General features: G+C 49.0%; 1 protein-coding gene and 1 long non-coding RNA gene across 4 annotated transcripts in view; both read right to left on the bottom strand.

Annotated features, from left to right (window-relative positions):
- LOC116073029 lies at window positions 1-982 on the bottom strand. Its single transcript, XR_004111640.1, has 2 exons — window positions 911-982; window positions 1-269 (listed from the first exon to the last, which is right to left on the bottom strand). It is a non-coding gene; the product is annotated as an uncharacterized LOC116073029 (long non-coding RNA).
- A 4,960-nt stretch (window positions 983-5,942) lies between these two features.
- Plppr2 (phospholipid phosphatase related 2) overlaps window positions 5,943-10,175 on the bottom strand; it is an 11,733-nt gene continuing 7,500 nt past the window's right edge. For 2 of the 3 annotated variants that reach the window (XM_031344875.1, XM_031344876.1), the window contains 4 exons: window positions 9,848-10,024; window positions 7,769-7,891; window positions 7,391-7,442; window positions 5,943-7,223 (listed from right to left, as the gene is read on the bottom strand). In XM_031344875.1, coding sequence (XP_031200735.1) covers window positions 6,880-7,223; window positions 7,391-7,442; window positions 7,769-7,891; window positions 9,848-10,024 — 696 coding nt within the window. In that variant the 3' untranslated portion in view covers window positions 5,943-6,879. The remainder of the gene's footprint in view (window positions 7,224-7,390; window positions 7,443-7,768; window positions 7,892-9,847; window positions 10,025-10,175) is intronic. The other variant, XM_031344877.1, reaches the window with a different exon arrangement.

Genomic DNA, 10,175 nt, shown 5'->3' with positions numbered 1-10,175 from the left:
TATGAGGGTTCTTTAAGAGGCCTGTCATCTAACTTTCTTTTTGGCCTTCTTAATGCTTGCTTGTATTGAGGGGAGAGAGAACACTGCATGTGGAAGGAGGGAGGGAGGGAGAGAGAGAGGGAGAGGAAAAGGGAGAGAGAGACACACACACAGACAGACACACAGAGAGAGAGACAAAGAGAGAGGCAGAGAGAGAGAGAGATTGGAGAGAATGAGGACTTCGGTTGCTTCACTCACCACACTGGCGAAGTGCAGTCCTTGTTAAGTCACTGAATGAAGGACAAAGAATGAGGGAAGCAAGGTGAGGGATCCTCATTGCTCAGCCAGTCTCCTCACCCAAACTTGGCTCTAGAGCTGTCACTCAAGCCTTCGTTTCCCTGGAAACCTTGTCTCCTAGTAACTTCAAAGTGGTACTGTTGCCTGGAGACCCAGGAACAGGGCGGAACTGTGATTTCCTGAGCTTACTCTCTCCCTCTGGGGACAGAAAACAGCTCCACAACATCCCCCAGTACACCCACACACACAGTTGGGCACCCCTCACCCTGCACATGCACATACACATACATACCATGCATATACACACACCTTGCACATACGTGTGCGCACACACATCCTGCATGGGCACACACATGCACACACACACATACCATGGCATTTCGCATATATTCATTTTTCAGACTTCCATTCCCCCCACCACATAAACAGCTCAACCCTGACACAAAGCATTCCATACAGTATTTTCAGTTCACATTCCACACCCTGCCCCTCGTGTGCACATATGTACACACACACACACACACACACACACGAGGACTCAGGTTGAAATGTGTCTAGGAAGTTTGATGATGCTTCAGCCTCCAGCCCCGACCCCAGACACAGCCTGACACTGCAAAGCTTTAAGTGCACAAACCCCAGGTCACAGGAGCACGCTCTCCACAGGTCCTTTTCACATGTTCCTCAGAAGAGTAGCTCTGGCTTTGTTCATTCGTCTGACTGGCTGGCTGGCTGGTTGCTGGCTTGATCTCCTCCTCCCTCTCTTCCCCTCAGCACACAGGACCCCACACGTGTGCTAAGTGAACATCGAACACTGAGCAAAACACAGCCCTGGGCCCGGGCCCTCTTTTTTTTTGTTTTTGTTTTTGTTTTTGTTTTTTTTTTTTTTTTTTTTTTGTCCCCACTTAATATTTTTTGTTTATTTTTGTTTTATGGCTATAAAAGTTTGCCTATATGCATTATGTGGCATTATGTGCACCATGTGAGCCTAGCACCCTTAGAAGTCAAAGCTGGGCCATGTATGAGTGCTGAGGCTGTGTGGGGTCCTCTGCAGAGCTGTGTGTACTGTTCTTCTTAAGCCTCCCGCCCTGCTTATTTTACTCTTTAGCTTTTTTCTTTTTCTTGTTTAAAGATTTATTTATTTATTATATGTAAGTACACTGTAGCTGTCTTCAGGCACTCCAGAAGAGGGCGTCAGATGTCATTACAGATGTGAGCCACCATGTGGTTGCTGGGATTTGAACTCAGGACCTTTGGAAGAGCAGTCAGTACTCTTAACTGCTGAGCCATCTCTCCAGCCCTTCGTTCTCTTTTTAAATTGAGACTTTTATCTCCTTAAGTTGCCTAGTCTGGTCTTGAACGTATTGTGTAGTTCAGGCAAGCCTTGAACTCATGACCTTTCTGTCTCAATCTCATAAATAGCTGGGATTGTAGGTTGCAGCACTAGGTCTGGCTGCCATTTGCTTTTCATACATACATGTAGCATGAAGGTGCAGTGCCAGTGGTGGCCAGAAGAGGGCATTAGATCTCTTGGATTGGAGTTACAGATGATTGTGAACCACCATGTGAGTGCTGGAAATCAAACCCAGGTCCTCTGGAAGAGCAACAAGTGCTATTAACTTCTGGGGGTGGGGGGGAGCATCTCTCCAGGCATCATTATCAATATTATTCAATAATCAATATTATTATTATTGTTTTTATTTTCTGCTCCTTGTCTTCCTCTTTTTCTTCTTTCCTTTGTTCTTTTCTTTTTTCCTCTGAGTTATTTATCCATATTTTATGAATATGGCTATTCTTTCTGCATGCATGTCTGTGCATAAATGTGTGCCTGATGCCTGCAGAGTCCAGAAGAGTTAGATTCTCTGGAACTGGAGTTATGGACAGTTGTGGGTGCTTAGATTGAACCTGGGTCCTCTGTAAATGCAGCAAGTGATTTTAGTCCCTAAGCCAACTCTCCAGCATTTAAAGTTTAAAACTTTACTCATTTCTCTGTGTAGCCATGTGTGACTGTGGGCACTGTAATGCTGCACAAGCAGCAGGGGATGCCCTGTGGCAGTGGGAGTCAGTTCTCTCCTTCCACTGTGTGACCCCTGAGATTTGAACTCAGGCTGGCAGGCCTCTTATCTGCTGAGCTCTCTTGTTGGCCCCCACTTCTTTTAAAAACCTCATTTGAGTCCCTGACTGAACATCACCTGCTTTTAGAGGTGTCCAAAACTTGAAAGGTGTCCAAAACTGGTGTGTCCCTTCATTTGTTTTTTAAAGACTCATTTCCTTTAAAAGTTTGTGTGTGTGTGTGTGTGTGTGTTTTGCCCATGTATATGTGTACTATGTGTGTACCTGTGAATATGTGTGTGTCTGTGTGTGTTTGTATGTGTCTATGTATGTCTGTGTCTGTTTTTGTGTATATGTCTGTTCAAGTGTGTGTATATATCTGTGTGTGTCTTTCTCTGTGTCTGTGTGTGTGTGTGTGTGTGTGTGTATGTGTGTGAGCATGTGCACATGATAGGGGAGCTATCCCATGGAAAACATGCATGTTGAGGTTAGAGAACAAGTTTGTCTATCTGGTTCTCTCCTCTGCCTTTACCTGGGTTCTGGAGACCAAACTCGGGTCAACAGGCTTTGCGACATACATCCATAGTTGCTGAGCTCTCTGCCCTGCTGAGTTTTGACTTTATATCTCAGGCATCTCCGAGATGGCTTCCAACTCACTATTTTGCTGAGAAAAACTTTCAGTTTTGAATCCTACTGCTTTCATCTCTCAGGTGCTTGCGTTACAAGCATACATCATCATGCCTGGGCACAAACATTATTATATATCAGGGATGAAATATAGACAAATGATCTACCACTAAGCTTAACTACCAGCCCTGGAAATATTTGGGAGTTAATTTGCACCGTCTACCTGAGGTTATCCATCCATGATGTACATTTAAATAAGAGTACACTGCAATCCTCTTCAGCCGACCAGTTCTCCTTCGGGACTTTTAAGACCTTCCCTTGTCCTCCCGCAGAGTCAGCACCAAGGACAGAGGCGGCTGGTTGCTGTCCAGGGTTCTGAAACTATGCTTCTCTCCCTGACCTGCCAGTAAGTTTTAAGACCCGCAGGCCTCACAAATGAGGTGTATGAGCTTTGCAAGCTTCCGTGGTCTGTTAAGATAGAAGCTCTATAATCAAGCGAACCTTCTCATGGCTGATCTCCCTGTGGCCAGTGACCAGTCCCTCCACCTCCCGTACCACCCCCTCCTTCTCTGCTTGCTCTGTCGTTCACAAGAGTCCCAGTCACACTAAGGTCCTAGGTCTTCTCTGGAGACATCAGGCATAGGGCTCCCTTGCACTTGCTGTCTTATGTACCTGGGATTCTTACTGCCACACATATACACACACACTTCCCAGGTATTCTTTTTTTAAAGATGTATTTTATGTATATGAGTACACACTGTAGCTGTACAGATGTGTATAGTGTGTAGCTGTACAAACTATGAGCCTTCATCTGGTTGTTGGGAATTGACTTTTTAGGACCTCTGCTTGCTCCTGTCCACCCTGCTCGCTCTGGTCGGCTCTGCTTGCTCAGTCCCTGCTCATTCCGGCCCAAAGACTTATGATAAATAAATACACTGCAGCTGTCTTCACACACACACACCAGAAGAGTGCATCAGATCCTATTACAGATGGTTGTGAGCCACCATATGGTTGCTGGGATTTGAACTCAGGACCTTTGGAAGAGTAGGTGGTGCTCCTACCTGCCGAGCCATCTCTCCGGCCCTGATATTCTTGTGACTCCTTTTCTTCCCCCTCTTCTCACTAATGCTGTTTTCTTCTCAGTGGACTTCCAGAAAATTCAGAACTCTTGCACACACACTTTCTCCTTTCCTGCTATGTAGCCCAGGCTAGCTTCTAACTCTCCACTTAGCCAAGGTGTCTTAGTCAGGGTTTCTATTCCTGCACAAACATCATGACCATGAAGCAAGTTGGGGAGGAAAGGGTTTATTCAGCTTACACTTCCACACTGCTGTTTATCACCAGAGGAAGTCAGGACTGGAACTCAAGCAGGTCAGGAAGCAGGAGCTGATGCAGAGGCCATGGAGGGATGTTCCTTACTGGTTTACTTCCCCTGGCTTGCTCAGCCTGCTCTCTTATAGAACCCAAGACTTCCAGCCCAGGGATGGTACCACCCACAAGGGGCCCTACCCCCCTTGATCACTAATTGAGAAAATGCCCCACAGCTGGATCTCATGGAGGCACTTCCCCAACTGAAGCTCCCTTCTCTGTGATAACGTCAGCCTGTGTCAAATTGACACACAAAACCAGCCAGTACACAAGGACAAGCGTGGACTACTTATCTTCTTGCTCCTCCACCTCCCAAGTACTGAGATCAGGGGCATGTGCCACCACCCACTCTGAAAATGTTTCATTATCTTTGTTTACTTAGTGCATGGGAAGTGATACTACGTTGAGGTATGAGGACTACTTGCATGAATTGGTTCTCTCTTCCTGCTCAGAGGTTCTGGGGCAACAAGCTCAGGTTTGGCAGCAAGTGCCTTTACACAGTGAGCCATCTCTCCAGCCCTCCAATTTTTTTTTTTTTTTTTTTGAGACAGGGTTTCTCTGTATAGCCCTGGCTGTCCTGGAACTCACTCTGTAGACCAGGCTGGCCTCGAACTCAGAAATCCACCTGCATCTGCCTCCCAAGTGCTGGGATTAAAGGCGTGCGCCACCACCACCTGCCAATTTATTAACTTAAAAAGAAACATTTAATTTTTCTTTTGTGTGTGCATTGCTATGTGAGTGTAGGTGCCCCAGAGGGCAGAGGAGAGCATCGGATCCCTGAACTTACATCCAACTGTGAGACATCCTACATGAGTGCTGGAACAGAACCTCACTCAGCCACATCTCCTGGCCCTCTTTAACTATCACCATCACATCATCATCATCATCACCATCATCACTGCCACCACCACCATCCCCATCATAGAGAGGGCGACAGGGCGCATTGCCACAGTGTACATATGAAGCTTCCTGTAGTCTGTTCCTTCCTCTCCCCCGGGGATCCAGGGCTGGAACTCAGGTTATCAGACTCTGAGAAAAGTGTGTTCACCTGCTGAGCCACATCCCTGCCTCCTGCCCCACACCTCTTCCATCATCTTCCATCTCTGGCTTGAATTTTCTACTGATCGAACATCAATACTTAACATTTTCAGAGACCTTAGACCCTGGTATTGGGTGTACATCTGCAGTCCCAGCACTCAGAAAGCCGAGGGAGGGTGGTCCTGGGTTACACAATGAGACCCTTCTCCTAATCAAATAAATAGAAATCTCAAGCCCTTACCTAAATAATTGAAGCTAGAGTTTCCAGCTTCCCAGAACTTCAGATTTGAGGCTTTTGTGGGAGGTGGGTAATAGGGTCTCAGGTAACCCACACTGACTTCTAACTTGCTGTGTGGCCAGAAACGATCTTGAACTCCGGATCCCCCCGCCTGCTCCTCTCAGTGCTTGGTGTACGGCCATGTGTCACTGTACCCAGTTTATGAGATGCTGAGGACCACACTGCCTCCCCACATTTGTCCTTAGATACAGGTAACAACCCCCACACTCACACTCACTGCCGTCTAGAGCCAACTGTGGTCTCATCCGTCTCCTAGAACTTGGGGGAGGCAAGCAGAAGGCCAAACTTCTGTTACAAACAGGTCTTTATTAAAGATGAGGAGGGGGGCAGGAAAGGGGGACAGTGTCTCATCTGCCCACTGCTTTTGGCTATTCCGGGTAGGGGAACCCCCTTCTGCTCCACCCATCCCCCCCCCAAGATGGCACAACTGCATGAGGCTGAGGCATGGGGGCAGTGTGAAGATGAAGGGTGGGTCCCGAGAAAATAAAGTCTTTTTCTACAGCCCTAATAAATAATAGGTCTTTTGGGGGGGGGGTGCCCTAGGCTCAGCCGAGGGAGACAGCATCCGAATTCCAAAACCTGTCAACTGGGGCAAGCCCTACTTAAGTAGGGAGTTGGAGGATGTGAGATGGTGCACCTGGGGGAAGAGTTAGAAGGGAAAGGGTGCCGCAGGGCCCTGCTGTGGGGGAGCCTGCCCCCCACCCTCCAGCTGGACTCTGTGGAGAGTCTGGATAGCCCTCCTTGGCTTTGACTTGGCTTTGACACGGGCGGTCCCCCATTGACTGGAATCATTCCCACCCACTCTCGGCAATTCTGAACGGCCAAGGGCTCTTATTGGCTGTTTAGACACTGAACACTGGCCCTCTTGCTTGAGGAAGCTAAGAAGTGAGAGGTTCCCATAAACTTTTGTAAACTTTTGGGTTGAATTCTGAGAACTCGGAGCTCTCACTGGCTAGGCGATGGCCAGTTGGGTCAAGCGTCAGCCATTAAAAGGGCAATCCTAGGGACACGGGCCCACCTGGTTATTTTTGCCTACCCAGATGTCCCAGAAGGCCAAAGAGCGGCCAAGAGATTCCCTGCCTTGAAGCGTCCCTTCCAGCCATCTTCTGACGACTGGCCTGGCTGGTTTGGAGGGCAGGAGCCTTTAGCACTCACGCGCCACACGCACAGCACGCGTGGCATGGGGGGAAACTGGACACTGGGTAGATTTTAGGTGGTGGATCTCACAGCAGGTGGTCGCGGCTGGCAAACAGATAAGGGCTGAAGTTGTCGCGGTGGAAAGGGGAGGGGTGGAGTCCACTGAGGGTGTACAGGTCCCTTAGCAGGGGCGTGGGCAGCAGCAGCTTCCGGCCGCGCCCACCTCCCCCGCCTGGGCCCCCGGGTCCAGGGGAGGAAGGCGAGGGACCCTGGCTGGGAGTCGGTGCAGGAAGGGGCAGCGGCAGAGGCAGGGGTGTTGGCTCAGACCTCAGTCGAGGGCGGGGCACACGGGGCGAGGAGCACATCGCTGGCGCCCTGGAGGACACACAGCTGGGAATCAGGTGGCCACGGCGGGCACAGTTCTGCGGCTCTAGAGATGACAATTGGAGATCGAGAGGTTAGCAAACCTGGGAGGGTGGCGCAGAAGACCAGGCCAGACAAGCCCTCTACTCACCTGGAAGAGTCCCGTTTACTCCCCAACCTTAACCCATAAAACACACACACACACACTCACACTCACACTTCCCCAACACTTACTGGATGGGGTGAGCCGTGCCGGTGTCGAATGCGGCCTGCAGGTCTCGGGTTCCTGGGACAAAAAATAAGAGGGGAGAGGCTAGAGGATCCCAGGAGCTCAAAATTCACAGTCAAAAATGGCTGATCAGCCAGCCGCCCCCATGTTTTCACGCAACAGTGATCTCCAGATTAATGATGTAAATTTGAGAGGGAGAGAGGAGTGCAGCCTTCCTTCCATTCAGTAGGGTTGCTTTCTTCCTAGGACTTCATGCCCAGGGCTGGGTTGCTCTCCTAACCCCAGCTCCCGTGCAATGACACCTCTCACTTGTCTTCGTACCTCCATGGGCCTCCTCCACCCACCACCCTCTCCAGCGCGGAGCAATGCCCGGGCCCCCTTACCTGGGCCACACTTAACTTTTCGAGGGGGCTGTCCACGGTGGGGGCCTGGCTCAGGTCCTCCCAGGGGGAGAGCCTTCGACCAGAGTGCGGTCGGCTCTGGAAATTGTGCACAACACAGGTGACCTAGGCCAGATAGACAGGAGCAGGTTGAGGCCTGAGACCAACATCAAAATTATGAAAACACCCTCTCCATTTTTCAGATAGAAACTAAGGCTTGAATTTCCAGACACATACAACCTTTCTTGGCAATTTTACTTTTTACTTATTGATTGATTGTTTTGTTTGTTTTTGTTTTGTTTTTTTTTTTTTTTGAGACAGGGTCTCTCTGTGGCTAACCTGGAACTCCCTGTATAGACCTGGCCTGCCTTCAAAGCAAAGGAGATCCATTTGCACCTTCCCCAGAGTGCTAGGATTAGAGAATGCACCACGCCCAGCTGCATGTTTGACATTTGAAATATTGCAATTATTTGGCATGGATATCGAATTTTTAAAACATTTTTGAGACTTATTTTTATTTTCTGTCTTTAAGTGTTTTGCATGTATGTCAGTGCACTACCTGAGCGCCTGGTGGCCAAGAAGGCCAGAAGAGGGCATTAGATTCCCCTGGAACTGGAGTCACAGATGGTTGTGAGCCTCTATGAGGGTGCTGGGAATTGAACCTAGATCCTCTGCAAGAGAACCAATGCTGAGCCATCTCTCTAGCCCTGGATATCAATTTTTTACTATCTCAAAATTTTTATTCTATTTTATTCTCACGACTCACTGTGTGGGAGGGTTACCCACAACACACTGCATTTGTGGGGGTCAAATGAAAACCTTCTGCACTTAGTTACCTCCTCTTACCGGTTGAGACCCAGGATGGAATTTAGACTCAGGTGTCAACTGCCTTTGCCAGCTAAGCTTTTTGGCCAGCCTTTCCTCAAATGTTCTTCTATGAGGTTCTAAGTTATGGCTCACTCTATAGAGTGCTTGCCTAGCATTCATGACACCCTGGGTCCCTACACATCTGCATTCCAAGCCAGTCAGGCCTGCACAATGAGACCCTATAGACCAAGACGGCCTCAAACTCAAGAGATCTGCCTGCCTTTGATACCCAAGTGCTGGGACTAAAGGGGTATGCCACCGTCACGGCCAAAAAGATACTTTAAAATATATTTAGAGGTCTTGGAAGGTGGCTCAGTGGCTAAGAGTACTGACTGCTCTTGCAAAGGTCCTGGGTTTCTGTTTTCTGCACCCTCGTGGCGCCTCACAACCATCCGTAACTCCAGTTCTAGTATACTCTTCTGGCCTCTTCAGGTACCAGACACACCCACACGCACATACACACACGAACTCACAAGCTCATGTTCACACTCACACACGATGCTCGCACACACACATGCAAGCACATACACACAAACTCACATTTAGTGCAGGGAAAACACACAAAATTAAAACTAAATAAATTTTTAATGGATACACATATGTATTTTTTAAAATGTATGGGTGGTATGGATGTTTGTGTATGTGCATGTATGTGTGTCTGCAAGCAAGAGTGCACACATGCAGGTGTGTCGATGTGTTTGTGGAGGTCACAGGTTGGTATGTGTGAAGGTGGGGCCAACCTCTCGTATCATTCCTCAGGAGTGGTCCACCTTGCTTTTTGAGACAGAGTCTCTCACAGGCCTGGAGCTCCTAGATTAATGTAGACTGGCCAGCCAGTGAACCCCAGGAGTCATCTTGCCTCTGCCTTCCTGGTGCTGAGACAGCAAGCACACCACTTCTGCCTTTTGTGTGGGTGCTAGACATATGAACTCAAATCCTTGAAAGGCAAGCACTTTACCAACTGAGCCATCTTCCCCCATAAAATAGTATTTTCCTCAGTTGCTTAGTGTTATGACATCCTTTTAAATTTTGCTCTTCATGGTATGACTCGGTCAACCCATTTCACAGATGAAAACAAGCAAGCAGTTAGGGCCAAAGTCCCTCCCCAGGTCATGCAGCATCTATTCCTTTCAGCATCGTTGACCAATTCTGCCTCTTGCGTCAGGGGCCTGATGAGAGGTCTTCCATACAGAGATTGGTGGGAAGGGGACTTACCAGAAAGGTGGCAATGGCTGCTCCCGTCAGAAAGCCAGCCAGCACGTCCGACCAGTGGTTGCGATATTCTGCCACGCGGACCACGCCCACCAGGAAGGCTGGGCACAGCAGGGCCAGGCAGAGGGAAGGCTTCACCAGGCGAGAGCCCTTCACGCGGAACACTAGGGTCACGTACATCTGTGAGACCCAAACCGATCAGAGGATTAATCTACGCCTTTCGGGCCAGATGCATGGGTGGCTCGGAGTCAGGGGTCCTCCAGGAATTGGGCAGGGCTCCGCAGAGGTGGAGATGAGAAGCGGAGAGAGAAGAGAAGGGGTGCCTGGAACG

This window comes from Mastomys coucha, unplaced genomic scaffold, assembly GCF_008632895.1.
Source record: "Mastomys coucha isolate ucsf_1 unplaced genomic scaffold, UCSF_Mcou_1 pScaffold23, whole genome shotgun sequence".
In the NCBI taxonomy this organism is placed as follows: domain Eukaryota; kingdom Metazoa; phylum Chordata; class Mammalia; order Rodentia; family Muridae; genus Mastomys; species Mastomys coucha.
Note: the sequence above shows the minus strand (reverse complement) of the source record. Positions and strands in the feature narration are given on the sequence as shown.